Below are 16,181 nucleotides of genomic sequence, written 5' to 3'. Positions count from 1 at the left end.
CATCCTCGTTCACAGCTCTCCCGGCATCATTCCTGTACTTCAGCGCAGCGCAAAGGCGGCCAGGCTACTCACGCGGTACGCAGGACCCAAACTTGTGAGGGAACTCGGAGATGAGGTCGTCGTTTATTCTGTCCTTCATTGGCCCCAGGATGATCACAGGTCTTGTGTAATGGACTGCAGGGGAAAAACAACAACCGAATCAAACGTGTCAAAAACAGGAAAAGCCAAGCCCAGCGGTCGCCAGGGGCGACCCCTGTGGCCTCTGACAGATCTGCTGCCGCCGACGCAGTGCGAGACTTACTCTCCTGTCGAATCACGGGCTCGTACGACAGGATGGTGTCCTCCTGCCCCTCTGGAACAGAAGAGAGGGGGAAAGGGCGTTATGATGCTGAAGGCTGAACTCCACTGGGGGCTGTACAGGCTGTGAGTCAGCAGGCTGTGAGACGCAGCTGCCACCGTGTCCGCGTGAGCTCTCCAGCTCTGAGCTCTTCAGCCTGCCTCGCTCGCTCGCTACACGGACAGCGCAGCCGTGAGAGGACAGCACAGGAACACGGAGAGGCCTGCGTCCGCATCCTTACAGCATCTCAGAGCTGTGCTGATCTGGGATCAGCTTTCCCCAGCCTGTGTCCTGAACTTAACCCTCTACAGGCTAAAATGCTAAACTGATCCTAGGACAGTTAACATGCCTGGGCCCCTGTCCTTAAAGTGGGTAATAGTAATAGTAATAGTGATGTAACGGGTTAAAGGAAAGTCGAGGCGCTTTATTGAGGAGTGAGGCGGAGAGAGGGACTTACTGGAGCTGCTCTCGCTGTCGCTCGTGTTGGACGTCAGGCATTCTGGGAGGGAGAGAGAGACTGAGGTCAGGGGAGAGTTACACAACAACAACTATTTCATCAGCATCACATGCAGGGATTTCATTTTCTTTTTAAAACCAGGAATCCCCCACAATCCACCACTTCTGTTGCATGAAGAGGAGAAAGAATAACTTACTCCCCTGCCAGTTATCAACCTTTATCCTTCTTTTTGGGGGGGGGGGGGGGGGTTTAAATGCAAAGAAAGTGCCTAGGACCTGCTGTTTAACGTGTCCCAGGGACAGCCCAGCGGTGGTCTCACTGTGTGGAAGTGGTTAGAGGTGACAGTAATAGGAAATTAAGGGTTTCCTCTCACAGCCCTTCCACACGGGCTGGTGTTTCCTCTGTGGGGCCTGACAGAGATACAGGGCACGTGTGCCAAAGAAAACAGGCAGGCCCCGAGCCCACAGCCCCCCTGGACCCATGCGCAGAGGTGTGAGGGGCGGGGACAGGGGTAGAGGGAGGGGGAGGTATCCAAACCCTGAGCCTGCAGGGCTACACTGAAAGGCTTTGGTTTCCACAGGCCTGACTGCATCATGCAGGGACCGCCTTCAGGGTCCACAATAAACTTTTTGGCTCACCTGCCAATGTGGCGGGTAGATGGGGAAAAAATATTACTGGCTGGACTTTTTTTATTTACCGGCAAATATAATGAAATTGCATTATGTCATCTTAGGTGTGTCCTAAATTTCCATCCATTCAATAAACAAAATAACCATTCCCCACTGCAATAACCATTTAAAATAGAACACTTAAGGATTCAGTGCAAACAAGATCATGTATTAAAGGATAGGCTTAGCCATTCTTAAAGACTGCCTCAGATATTAAGTAACATAGCTAAAACAAAATGCATGTTTACACACTGTTCATACAGATGTCTTGCACTAAATCAACACATGGCAGATTCAATATTTGGGCACAAATTTTTGATTTAGAGAGGATCCAAAACACTTCTAACTAACCTTCTGCAGTATCCATCAATAAAGGCACTTACTTTGCCATTACGGTCATGTCAGGCTTACAGATAGCTAGTTCAGCTAATATTAATACCATGTATGGTAACATTAGACAGAATGACTTATTTTTTTTCTGCCCATTATCATCATTTGGTGATAGTCTGTCTTTGTCTCCACATTGGAATGAGATGCCTAAATCCAAACTGAAAATCTTTAGCCGGGAGATTTTAGCTGCTAAGGAAAGCAGAGGTGTTCTTCAGTGTTTCTGCTCTATAGTTCAGTCAGAAAGCGGCTGTTCGCATGTCCAGGTATATGAACGTGAACTGAAGTGAAGCTACGGTGTCTCTAGAGGTCCAATCGATTGCATCTCTTGGCGATTTCGTTTTCCTCAACTAAAATTAGGCCAATTGTACCCAAGAAAAAAACATGGGTTCGTTATTTATTTATTTTTTTTAACATGCCAGTGGCGGGTTAGCCTGTGTCATTGACACGCCACAGAGAATATTTACCCACATTTGGTGCTTGGTGGATGTTAATTTTAGACCGCGACTACCTTGCTAATAGACCCATCAGCTTTTAATAGACCAATCCTCGGCCCTAAAAGTTTGGACCTGGTGGCTAGGCTGAACAGAGATGGCCCCTCCCAGAGAATCCCCAGGGGATTGTGGGCCATGAGAGGGGAATACTGGTCTCACCGAGGCGTCCTGCTCTGAGTTCGGGGGGGGGGGACAAAGAGAACCACACACTTACTCAAACTCTTTGATCCATAAAAGTCATCGCTTAACCCTGGGAAGTCCTGAGAGTCCCGACAGGCGAGAGCAGGAAAGGAGGAGAAGAAAAGAAAAGCAGACAGGAAGAAGAGAGAGGTTAGTGAGAGCCCGACGGGGTGTGCGCAGAGAGAGAGAGAGAGAGAGAGAGAGAGAGAGAGAGAGAGAGGGCGTGCAGGGCTCAACACCACTCCGCTGTGCTCACTGACCCTTCAAAAGCAGCGCTCCGGTCAACAAAGCGATTCGGAGTTGTTAACAGCACTGGTACGGTTTTCTCAGCCTCTTAGTCAGATTCAGAGTTCGCTCCGTGTGTGTGTGTGTGTGTGTTTGAGGGTATGTGTGTGTGTGTATTTGAGCGTTTGTGTGTGAGTGTGTTTAGGGTTTTGGTCGTGTACACATTCACTTCAGCGTTAAATCGGTGTTAATTTTGCTAAATGAAAGAGTCCAAAAAGCCGTAGCATGCCAAGTTCAGTGCGAGCACAGCGACCCAGTGTTAGTCCAGCAGCACACCCGGAGGCCCAGTGCACCCTGGGAGCTGAGCTCCCGGGGCACATGGGAAATAGAGTTCAGCAGTGAGTACAGCACCGAAGGCGAGCGCAAGTGAGAGGAGGAGGAACCAGACCAGAGACAGTGCGTGTTAAAAAACCAAACACACCCTCTCATCACGCGCTGGTACTTACGTTCCGTCTCCACACACTCCTGCACAATATTCTCCTTGCTCTTGTAAAACGGGAACTTGCGCGAGAGGTTGAAGCTCTTTTTACGCTTTACTTTGACTGACAGCTGGGAGATGTCCAGATGGGGGGGGAGGAGGAGGGGGGGGTGGAACAACAGAAAACAGAATGGGTTTCAATGAAATGCACACAACACGGGGAACACAAGAACTTAAAAAACACAAAAATACACAAAATTAACTGATAAATCAATTAGAACAATGAAATCATGGCCATGGCAAAAACGGTAAGGGAAATGAATGAAATTGAATGAAATGCATGAAGACACCCACACTAATGAAATCGGCACAGAGCTCTCCATCATTAAAGAATTTGACTCTGCTCAGGCTGCTAAGCAGTAAATTGCAGACACAGAGGTCCACATTAGAGGATGTGCTCTTGAAAACATTACCAGTTGATTTGAATTTCATCACAATTTAAAAGAGGGAAAAGCTTTTCCTCACATTTCGCACGGAAAAGCCAACAGCCTCCTCGTGTAATTGTGAAAAAATAAAAAAATCTTTCGGTAAATGGCTTTTCAGTTTAGACGGAGCACAGTGTACTGCTGAGACCAGCAGAGAGGGCCAGAACAGGAGAGAGAGGAACTGAGGACATGTCTCAGTCAATGAGGCTGTAATGATGGGTCCTGCACACACACACACAACACACACATGTGCATGCACACACACACACACACACACACACACACACACCTCTCTCATGCAGCAAAACCTTCAGGGAGTACAGCATGCAGGATCCCGCTCACACACACGGGGTGGGGGGGGGAACTGGGTCAGCTCCATGGGAGGGGGGGGGGGGGCAGGAGAAACACACTCACCCGGTTGGACTCGATCATGCCCGTCCTGGCGTGGAACTTGACCGTTTTTAACCTGGCACGCTCTTTCTTCTCCACCCTGCAGAGACGCACAGAGCAGCACAGGGCTTCGTTTGGGGGAACCTGACCAGACCGCAAGGGTTTCTGCTGTCCACAGACCAGCGCGCACAAATCTCTCACTAACATAAAGCTGGACTGGCATACTTGCACTGCTCCTTAATACAAAATCACACTGTCACAGTGGTGCTCAGTACTGCCCTTGGACTTGACTGACCAATAAAAGCAGCTGACTGGGATTTTTAGGGCTGAATTGACGGGTGAGTTGTAATGAAAGCCAGTGTCTCAGAGCGGGGGGTGGGGCCGGTACCTCTTTTTGCTGGGGATCACCCCGATCTGCTCGCTCTCCCCGTGGGGCGTGACCAGCCTGGCCTGCCACCACTCGTCGTCCGAGGCGTTGATGACGTGCAGGATGTCCCCGTAGGAGAAGCTCAGGCCCTGGCTGGGCAGACAGCTGTCCCGGGTCCTGTCGTAGTCGAACAGCGCCCTGCGCAGACGGGACATCACCAGAGACAGAGCGCCGTTAGCGATGCTCAACTCTCAAACCGAAAAAACAGAGACGGACACACGCTGGCCCTGTCACTCAGGTGAGACGCAGGTACTGAGGTCACTCAGGTGAGACGCAGGTACAGGGGCCACACAGGTGCTGAGGTCACTCAGGTGAGACGCAGGTACAGGGGTCACACAGGCGCTGAGGTCACTCAGGTGAGACACAGGTACAGGGACCACACAGGTGCTGAGGTCACTCAGGTGAGACGCAGGTACGGGGGCCACACAGGCGCTGAGGTCACTCAGGTGAGACACACAGGTGCTAGGGCCACACTGGTGTTGGGGCCACACATAAGTCAGGCCAGCTTCTGCGGCCTGTTCCTCCTAACTCCTCAGTATTCTTCAGGACAAGGCCCTATTGGGCACAGATAAGCCGCATGTTTCACGTGTCAGGCTGAAGCTGCTTTTTATCGCTGCTATCAGCACAAAGCAGAGGCGAAGTCAGCCAGCACAGCACACACTCTCCAGACAGAGAGACAGGAAACGGGGGATCAGACAAACATAACTGTACAAGCCTATATCCTTAAGAGAGTAATACCACTCCACACCAGATTCATTTCATCTTCTCCATCACCACAAGGTTAACTATGCATTTCACTTAACTGACCGGATGATCAGCTGCTATGTTCCCTCCATTTTCTCCTTTTCTACAGGTATTGTACTGAGTCACGTCCCTCAATATGTGATTAGAATGTTAACTGAACATTGCTGGTGTAATAATCACTACTGGTAACCGAAAGCAATGGAGTTCTAGAACACAGACTTCGAATTTTGAAAAAAAAAAAAAACATTCTACAAAACCTACTCTTCAAAGGGTTAAAGGGTTAATGTTAAAATCTGGAGCAGCATTTACAAACGTAAGGCTTTTGCCATGGGGCATTAAGACTGTACAATTCCCTATGGATTGTGTTGTTCCAGCCGGTTCATGCAGGTGCCTTTGATGAGTCAGTATTTGTGGATAGCCACACCCAAGGTCAACTGGAATCTAATCCATACAGAATCAAGTCAAACTTGATGCGACTCCTTGCCTGTATTTTAATTACAGTGGAAATGGAGAATCGGAGTGGCCGTGGAACTGCGGTACAGTGTGGTCATGTGGACATTCCAGCCCACTTCAGTGGCCTGCCTGTTTACAGAGCTTTGTGACACTTAGCCTAGCCAGCTATCAGATATGTATAGTTATTGAAACAGAAATTCCATTAATAAGTTCAGTGAAAACGCAACTCATAAAGTTGGCTAGCTAGCCTAGCAAAGGGGTACACGGTTCAACATGGATATTCCACATACGGTCACAAATGGGGACAAAAATATGACTAGTTTTAAATACATTTTTAAAAGTATGCAGTTTAGCACAAAACTGAGGGGCAAAGCAAAATGAGAATAATTTGTATGCAAAACCTAAGCACACAATGGCCTTTGGCTTAAAAGACCTGGTTTCATTTCTGGGTAGTAAGAAAATATCCCGACAGACTGCAACAGGTTTGCTGTTGTTTCAAAAGCAGACAAAAAAAGAAAAATAACACAATTCAATCAATAAACTCCTTTTTATGAAATAAAAAGGCATGGGCATGGGAAGTTCATTGCTGTAATTTTTCCAGGGGGGAAAGGCACACTCATAAACAGGCACGCACACACACCTACGTTCACATGGAAACGGCCTTTATCTAAAGCAAACAGGGAGAGGGAAAGGCTGAGAGAGGCAGAAGGAGCCGCTGTTATCAGAGAATCGGCAGAGCAGAGCAGAGCTGAGGAGAGCTCTCAGGGAGATGTGCCCCGGCTCGCTACAGCCTCACTGTGACTGCCTGATACAGCCTCACTGTGACTGCCTGAAACAGCCTCACTGTGACTGCCTGAAACAGCCTCACTGTGACTGCCTGCTACACTGTGACTGCCTGAAACAGCCTCACTGTGACTGCCTGCTACACTGTGACTGCCTGCTATAGCCTCACTGTGACTGCCCTCACTGTGACTGCTTGCTACAGCCTAACTATGACTGCCTGAAACAGCCTCACTGTGACTGCCTGAAACAGCCTCACTGTGACTGCCTGCTACAGCCTCACTGTGACTGCCTGCTACACTGTGACTGCCTGATACAGCCTCACTGTGAATGCCTGCTACACTGTGACTGCCTGCTACAGCCTCTCTGTGACTGCCTGATACAGCCTCACTGTGACTGCTCGCTACAGCCTCACTGTGACTGCCTGATACAGCCTCACTGTGACTGCCTGCTACAGCCTCACTGTGACTGCCTGATACAGCCTCACTGTGAATGCCTGCTACAGCCTCACTATGACTGCCTGCTACACTGTGACTGCCTGCTACAGCCTCACTGTGACTGCCTGCTACAGCCTCACTGTGACTGCCTGATACACGACTGCCCTACAGCTGACTGCCTGTACAGCCTCACTGTGACTGCCTGATACAGCCTCACTGTGACTGCCTGCTACAGCCTCACTGTGACTGCCTGATACAGCCTCACTGTGACTGACCTGTACAGCCTAACTGGACTGCCTGAACAGCCTCACTGTGACTGCCTGAACAGCCTCACTGTGACTGCCTGCTACACTGTGACTGCCTGCTATAGCCTCACTGTGACTGCCCTCACTGTGACTGCTTGCTACAGCCTAACTATGACTGCCTGAAACAGCCTCACTGTGACTGCCTGAAACAGCCTCACTGTGACTGCCTGCTACACTGTGACTGCCTGCTATAGCCTCACTGTGACTGCCCTCACTGTGACTGCCTGCTACAGCTTCACTGTGACTGCTCGCTGCAGCCTCAGTGTGACTGCCTGATACAGCCTCACTGTGACTGCCTGCTACAGCCTCACTGTGAATGCTCGCTACAGCCTCACTGTGACTGCCTGCTACAGCCTCACTGTGACTGCCTGCTACACTGTGACTGCCTGATACAGCCTCACTGTGAATGCCTGCTACACTGTGACTGCCTGCTACAGCCTCTCTGTGACTGCCTGATACAGCCTCACTGTGACTGCCTGATACAGCCTCACTGTGACTGCCTGCTACACTGTGACTGCCTGCTACAGCCTCTCTGTGACTGCCTGATACAGCCTCACTGTGACTGCCTGATACAGCCTCACTGTGACTGCCTGCTACAGCCTCACTGTGACTGCCTGATACAGCCTCACTGTGACTGCCTGCTACAGCCTCACTGTGACTGCCTGCTACAGCCTCACTGTGACTGCCTCACCGTGACTGCCTGCTACAGCCTCTCTGTGACTGCCCTCACTGTGACTGCCTGCTACAGCCTAACTATGACTGCCTGAAACAGCCTCACTGTGACTGCCTGCTACACTGTGACTGCCTGAAACAGCCTCTCTGTGACTGCCCTCACTGTGACTGCCTGAAACAGCCTCTCTGTGACTGCCCTCACTGTGACTGCCTGCTACAGCTTCACTGTGACTGCTCGCTGCAGCCTCAGTGTGACTGCCTGATACAGCCTCACTGTGAATGCCTGCTACACTGTGACTGCCTGCTACAGCCTCACTGTGACTGCTGATACAGCATGAACGCTACACTGTGACTGCCTGCTACAGCCTCTCTGTGACTGCCTGATACAGCCTCACTGTGACTGCCTGATACAGCCTCACTGTGACTGCTCGCTACAGCCTCTCTGTGACTGCCCTCACTGTGACTGCCTGCTACAGCCTCTCTGTGACTGCCCTCACTGTGACTGCCTGCTACAGCCTCTCTGTGACTGCCCTCACTGTGACTGCCTGCTACAGCCTAACTATGACTGCCTGAAACAGCCTCACTGTGACTGCCTGCTACACTGTGACTGCCTGAAACAGCCTCTCTGTGACTGCCCTCACTGTGACTGCCTGCTACAGCTTCACTGTGACTGCTCGCTGCAGCCTCAGTGTGACTGCCTCACTGACTGCCCGATACAGCTTCACTGTGACTGCACTGCAGTCTAAGGCACGCCCAGCTTCACTGAGAGGAACAGTGCGCACACCAGCTGACACTCTCACTCATTCTCTCTTTCATTTTCTCTCTCCCTTTCACTCTCTCTCACGCACACACAGGCCCAGATGCACACAGACAGACAGCACGTTGAAAGCAGGCACAAAGCCTGTTTATTTGCAGACTGAACGGTGGCCTGAACGCACACGAGTGGCCTGTGTACACAGAGCGGAAGCACATGGCTGCACTTATCCTGAACACGCAACACCGCTCACCAATTTCTCCTCTCAGGAGCCAGGCCACTTCAAACACCTACTGGAGCCGTATGCCCTGGGGGAAGTCCTGTGTTTCTGTCACTCATTACAGTGCCACATCTGACACACCCAACTTCACAGGGATAGGTCACTTCCATGGGGTTTTAAAAATATTATTTCAGGTTTACTGACCTCTTTGATTGGCCCAGACAGTTTTTATGCCCAATGGAGATTTTACAAACTTGCAGACGTTTCTTTTGACCAGCCGGCTCGGTGAGTTACTTGAACTGCATAGACAGGAACCTATGCACGCACATGTAGCAGCTCTAATGCTTACATGCCAGCACAAACTTGTGTAAATATCCAAAATGTCCATGTTCATTACATGCACTCTCTGAGCCCATCAACAACACACAGCGCAGAAAACTGAAAAAGCAGTCAAAACCACAGAAAGTGAACTATTCCTTTAAAAACACCTCACTGGAAAACTACACCAGTTTCACAACCTCTTCTCCTCCGCATAGACTGCAGTCACACGCAGTAACCTTGACCCCTTTCTCAGGCCAGCGAGCCGCACTGCCGAGCGTCACCTGTCGCGCAGGTTCTAAATGATTCATACACACGCTGGATAGCAGAACAATACCATAACAAGCAAGCCTGCATTTTACAACCCACGTTGTTTAGACAATCGCGGCGGAGAGCAACATCAGCGAACGGAGGGAAAACAGAAAGCCAGGCGTTATGCAACAGCAAAGTGCGTCGCCCATAAAAATTCTTTCTTCATCCCATAGACTCCGGGGTGCGATAAACGGCCCGGCCACACACAGTACGCGCCGTGACACGGCCACTGTGTTTACGCCGCCGTGTTTATGAGTGTTGGTAAGGGGTCAGAAAGCAGAGCTCCAGCTGGGGCCGCTGACAGCGCCCACCCACCCTAAGTGAGCACAATCAGGCCATTAACAGCAAACCCATACGACAATAATGCCATTCATGAAGTGCCACCGCGCCAGACAGTACAGCACCAAACACACGGGGTGCTCTGAGTGCATCTTCAAATGGGGCCTTTCTTTTTTTCCCTTTTAAAAACCAGAGAGCAGACAGGATGCCCTCCTTTCATATTCTCTGCTCTGTTTAAACAGGGAGGAAGCAGAGAGCAACAGTTGGCATGGGGAGGGATGGCGGGTCGTGGGAGGCTTCGCGTGCGGCTCCAGTCAGCCTCATAATGGACCACGCCACATGGCCTCACCCGAATCTGCCTTTTAATGGTCACTGAAAGACTGCACATCTAGATAGCTAGGTTAGCAAACAAGCTACAGCACTGTGCATGTTCAGGAATAATAGCCAAATTAGGACTTAAAACTCAAACAGAAAAGCTATAAGCAAATATGACTTATTTAGTTTTCTGAAGGTTTTGATTTAAAGCAATAAATAGCAAAATTACTTTACATTATTGTCTCCAAAAAACAGCTCAGTTACAATTGCTCTCACTTTTAAATTTAATATAACCTTGATTTAACCAAGAAACCCCAACTGAGATCGAAATCTCTTTCGCAAGGGGAACGTGCGTCTAATTATTCATTAACTCCCGCTAAGACAAGCCAAATGGGGGGAAAAAAAGCTTTCTGGGGGGCGAGTCTCTGGAAGTTAGCCTTGCAAACAAGCTGAGGAGTAATCTATCAATTGCCTCTAAAATGCAGATTTTAAGGCACAGTACCCCATATACGGGGGGTTTAATGTATCGATGATGTGATTGTACGGGAGTTGTAATGTACTGACAGTGAGATTATAAGTGAGTTTTAGTGTACTAGTGGTGAGACTACACGGGAGTTGTAATGTATTGGCAGAGAATTTATACGGGAGTTTTAGTGTATCGATGGTTAGATTGTATGGGAGTTTTGAAGCACACTGACGTTGAAATTATACAAAGGTTTTAACATTTTGGTGGTGAGACTACACGGGAGTTGTAATGAACTGACACTGAGATTATACAGGAGTTTTAGTGTATTGATGGTGAGATTGTATGGGAGTTTTAGTGTAATGGCGGCGAGACCGCGGGCGACGGGGCGTACCTGACGTAGAGCGAGCGCTTCTCGCTGGTGCGCAGGGAGCCGGAGCCAGAGCTCATGCTGCTGTTCATCATCTGCTCACGCAGGTCGTGGATCTTGGACTCAAAGCGGCTGTACTCTGCAGAGGCATGGACAGACAGACGGACAGACAGCGTCACACCAGACATCCCTTGCAGTGCAGTCTAAACCCCCCCCTTCCCCCTGCCCCAGTTCCTGTGTGTGTGACAGCTGAACACACCACCAGGGAGGGGGGCTGTAGAAGTCGGTTTTGCTGAAGGTAAGCATTGGCTGCCTCCTCCTACAGTGATTAATTACCCCAGGAGCAGATGTAACAAGTCCTGCATCCGTGTCAGCCTTGTCTACTCGTATCGCTTGTCAAATAATCAATAATGCATATTAATTAACTTAGAACATGCAACTCATCAGCTATAATTACTTTAAAAATCCTCCTCCATAAGATTCCTCATCGTTTATCATCGCATATGAAACAGATTTCCTGTTAAAAACCGAAGGTGATGTATGGTCGTGTTCGAGCCACTTCATAAAACATGCAGGGCTACACAGCGGCTGAACCAGCCGGGCTCTGAAGACCACACGCCGACAGGAAGAGGAGCGCGGGCCGAGGAGAGCTTCGGCTCCGGCAGAACAGGAAACGGCACGAGCGGCAGGGCAGGAATGCTGCGCCGCGCCGCGTCACCGCGCACAACCAAATATGACAGGTCGACGCGCTCGCAAAAATGTGAGGTGGGAGGAGTTCCCCGCCTCCAGGATCTTCCCCTTGTACCCGGAGTTAAAGGCTTCCGCCCCGCGGTCCAACAGGTTGGGCCGGGCCCACAAGCAAAAGAGCGCCCATTCATACAGCACGTTCAAAAAAACAACAACACAGGCCCAGCCCTTTCTAACTCGAGAACTTGACCTTCTGCCATGAAAAATAAAGGGAAAAGAGAGGCAGGTTTCGCAGACAATAGTATCTCCGGGCGCCAATCGGCGAAAAGTTTCCCGCTGAAAACGCGCGCGCTAAGCGCCCCCCGGCGGAGGGCGGACACTCACGCTCGCGACGCGGCGGTGGAAAGGGCGACGCCCCAGCCGAAACCCGCGGAGAGCAAATCAGAGCAAACAGAAACTGCGGCCGAGACCAGCTCTGCAGGTTGAGGGGTTAACGCCGCGCTGGGGGAGTGACGCCACGGTAACCCGACACCACCTGCCTGCCCGTAACCAGGGCAACGCCCCTGGCACTACAAGAACACAAGCACAGAGACTGTATTAAAAAAAAAAAAGAAGCACACAGAGGGGTGGTGAGAACAGGAAGCGACCGAGGAAAAAAATGTAGGGAAAAACAGAATGAGACGGGAGAAGCCGGTGGCGTGTCAGAATGTACGCTAAAGAACAGGTTCATCCACTGCTCCTCCAGGTGAAGCAGCCGTGTGTGTCAGCGTGCCTGGATCTCTCACTCTGAACGGACTGCGTGTGTTCGCAGCGTAAGATCAGACCGGCTGGGCTGCCCACCCAAGGCCGGCAGCAGTGAGCAGGGTGTGGGGGGGGGGGGGGGGGGGGTGAGCACACAAGCGCTGGACTACAGCACAGACAGCTGCCGTCTGCTCAGCCTGCCTGTCAGGGGGACAGTCAAGCAATCTGACACCAAGTTAGTCAAAATACAGCGGGAACAACCGCTCCCTATCTCACTCCCCCCCGACCTCTCACACACACACACACACACACACACACACACGGGTCAGAGCTGCACTCGCCCCTTAGCAGGCAGATCTGGCTGGGGGTTGGGAGGCTGGCCGTTTTAGAATGAGCCCTACAGAAGACAGTGGGAGCTCTGCGTCAGCAAACTGGGTCACTTGTGCCTTTGGCTGGGATACTGCTCGTCCTCATTACTTGTGCGGGGCGGATGGGGGGTGGGAGCGGAGGTTTGTTCTTGAAACAGTAATACAGTATCAGAAGCCTGTTTATGTAATGAGAGAGGACCTTGAAGGGGGGCAGAGTAAAAGGACTCCAGCGCCGCGGGTGGAGGGTTAGTCTGGATCACGGTCACCGCGCTCCCCAAAGCCGCCAGACAGGCAGAGAAAATCCGCACCGTCTCCATGACGGCAGCACGGCGGAGGCCCTATAACAGCGCCGACCTGGCTCAAGCGCTAGCGTCGCGAGCACGCTGCCGCCGCAGTGCAACGCAGGCAGGCTGCTGGGGAGCGGAAGCATGCTAGCGTTAGCGCCATGGCTCTCACCTCCCGCGTAGTTAGTCAGGGGGGGCGGGAGGGAGGGAGGGAGGGACACGTACCTCCTCCCTCACAATGGAGGAGGCTGGAACCAGGGACCATCGCGCTCTCTACAAATCGATCCACGGGACGAGCCAACGTTAAATGAACACCAGCCGCAAGATGAATGAAGGGGGGAGGGGGGAAAGAGTAGCTCCCATGGAGCAATTTGTGCTCTAGGTTTATAGAGTCCTCCACATTAGCTTTTCATTAGAGGCCTGCATTGTGAGGCAGCGCTCTGGCTCCTGTGAGAAGCCTGGCGTTCTGCCTGACCCTGGTTCTGATGAACCGACATTTAGGCCAAATCGCCATTCCGGCTCCAGTTTCCCAGGCAGCAGTGTAAACCAGCAGACCGGCCGGTACAGGATGAGACTACGGGCGAAAATGTGTCTGAGGAAGGCAGCAAGCAGGCAGTCCTCTGCACACCTCCCTTTCTACCACAGGGAAAAGGAGCAATGTGCCCTGGTCTGGTTAAACATTGCCAGCCTTTACACAACATATCTACAGCCTGCAGCTACCCACCTCTACTGCTTCAGCTGTGAATGAACTGCCAGGAAACACACGGTAGACCCTGGACTGCACACGCAAGAAGCGGTCAGTCACAGGAAGACATGTGGCCATGTAGGCTAAATATTACTCAAATGGCTACTGCCAGGTGTCCTAAAACAAGGGCTACTTGGAAAAGCCAGGCCTCGCTTCTCATGAACCTTTTTTAAACAACAAGGATGTCCAGCCACAATCACAAATATTTTTTAAAGCCCAAATAATTACAACAGAGTTACCCATTACTTTATCACATTCTGAACACTCACCTCCTCAGGAGGTAACTGGGTTTGCCCAAATTATATCTTCTGTAAATCTGGACAACAGGCTGGCGTGCTGGCACTGTGTTCAGATTATACTGATAACCCTCATAGTTTGAAAATGGCATTAATGATTCACACACTGTACTTCCTACATTTATGGAATTGTGTTGAAATGTTAAACACAATAAAACGCATATTAAACTGCCTTTAACTGTTCCCCACATCCATAAAATGGTTCCATTAGCCGTCAGGAGTCATTCAAAAGAGATGCACAGCACCTTCATAAGATCCAGGCAGCTGTCCATAGTACCGATCATTGACAAAGAGAATGTGTAATTACCATTCATGCCAAATGTGGTTTAACCAGTGAAGCTTATTTATGGAACGCAGAGCATGGATAGTGACAGAGCACACCCTTTGACAGTCTATGCCAGGTGTAATAAGGTGTTAAGGATTTACACAATTCTTGGGTTGAAAAACTCATTTAAAAAGTGTTCATAACCATCATAAACATAGCCCGGTATCATATCAAAATGAATTATAAGGACATGCCATTCAGGTCACCATTAATAAGTTTTAAATGTCAATGAAACTAGTGCAACAGACTTGGGCCACACTGCAGTATTAAGTACTGATTTCTACCAACAAGACTGTCCATATACAGACACAATCAGCAGGCTCTATTGCCACTCCCACTCCCTACATTTAAAAGCCCCACTGCAGCCTCAATTATATGACCTATATGTTCACTAAAAGAGTGCTTGAGACAGACCTGCAGTACAGACTGCAGTGCAGTGTTTGATCAGAACATCTACAGCTCCGCAGGATAGCATGCTGTGACAGATAGCCTACAATGCCACATTCCTATCATAGCTTTCATAGGGGTCTGACCTGAAGCACATACTTCCTCTCATTGTTTTTACAATCTGTACTGAAGTGACAGCAGACGGAATTATGCAAGCTACACATTCATCCACATATGCGGTTTATTTCACAAATATACACGGAAAAAAAAGAATAAAAAGATGTCCTTCCACAGGAAGACTACATTAGAGACTTGCAGCTTGGGCTGCACAATCACTGGCCCCATCCAATTCAGTGCTGGGCACCTGCTCTTTGCTCTTAAGAGCTTACTGGTGCAAAGCACAGCAGCCACTGGATTAATTATCCACTACACCCTGAACACTTTGAAACTGAAATTCAAGGGAGAAAGTTAACCGTAGGACATGTATTACTAAGCTGTCAGCAAGGTCAGGATATTTAAACAAACAGCATTACCATTGAGCTCCGTTGCATGGTTGAATAGTCATTAGAAATGCAAAAGAAAAACCCGTCCACTTCCTGATAACGTTGGATAATTTCCTTGATAGATAACGGCACAGTTTACCATTTTTAACACATCTTTCCTGTACTGTGCCTCCGATACTGATAACGTCAACCATGACGCCAAAACGCCCTTTTAAAACGACCAACAAGCTAACGTTAGCTCTCTCGTTAATGCCTTAACGTATGGTAATTTGAAAAGTATAAACTGAATATAGTGTCTATTGCCTTTGAAAACGACAAGAAGACCTTTATATAGCCAACTAAATAGGTCACATCAAGCTTGTTCTGAAATGCAAGTAAAATTTTACCTGAAGAGGTGGGGGTATGGCTCTAGCTATATTGAGAAGCACTAACAACTAATCGTACTTGGGCAAGTTAACATTATCGCGACAGTGGAAAAATGAGCTAACGTTAGATAGCCAACTTACTTGGTCAGACTACGTTACTTCTGTATAATTGCTTTATAATGGATAGAGCCAATGTTAGAAAATGTCCAAAAATAAACGACCATCCTTTGGGAATAAAATAATTGCAGATAGTGAGCCAACGGGGTTTCGCTGAACAAAAACATGAACGTTAACGGTAAAAATGCCAATATTTTATCTTCTGGCTTGGTAGCCAGCTAATCTTAGAATCCACACCAAATATTCTAGGAGAGAAAGGACTAGTAAGGTAACTTTACGTTCTTCGTTAAATTACCTTGTCTGTCATTTTGTTTTGCAAGTTGCTTTCACACCAACTAGCTAACCTTAATTGTGAAAACGAACAAACCAGAACTAAGAAATTAAGTGGTGCTGTTTGATATGGCAATATCCAG

The 16,181-nt window shown here is 49.5% G+C and overlaps 1 protein-coding gene across 9 annotated transcripts in view; it reads right to left on the bottom strand.

Annotated features, from left to right (window-relative positions):
• The window catches only part of dlg3 (discs, large homolog 3 (Drosophila)), a 96,637-nt gene that overhangs the window by 5,606 nt on the left and 74,850 nt on the right, over positions 1-16,181 (bottom strand). For 5 of the 9 annotated variants that reach the window (XM_064329214.1, XM_064329209.1, XM_064329211.1 and 2 more), the window contains 7 exons: positions 10,975-11,089; positions 4,490-4,666; positions 4,126-4,201; positions 3,255-3,357; positions 795-836; positions 302-352; positions 73-174 (listed from right to left, as the gene is read on the bottom strand). In XM_064329214.1, the coding sequence (XP_064185284.1) occupies positions 73-174; positions 302-352; positions 795-836; positions 3,255-3,357; positions 4,126-4,201; positions 4,490-4,666; positions 10,975-11,089 (666 nt within the window). Of the gene's footprint in view, positions 1-72; positions 175-301; positions 353-794; positions 837-2,557; positions 2,604-3,254; positions 3,358-4,121; positions 4,202-4,489; positions 4,667-10,974; positions 11,090-16,181 lie in introns of all 9 variants that reach the window. The other 4 variants (XM_064329215.1, XM_064329218.1, XM_064329210.1 and 1 more) reach the window with 2 other exon arrangements.

Source organism: Anguilla rostrata, chromosome 3 (assembly GCF_018555375.3).
Source record: "Anguilla rostrata isolate EN2019 chromosome 3, ASM1855537v3, whole genome shotgun sequence".
Lineage (NCBI taxonomy): Eukaryota > Metazoa > Chordata > Actinopteri > Anguilliformes > Anguillidae > Anguilla > Anguilla rostrata.
Note: the sequence above shows the minus strand (reverse complement) of the source record. Positions and strands in the feature narration are given on the sequence as shown.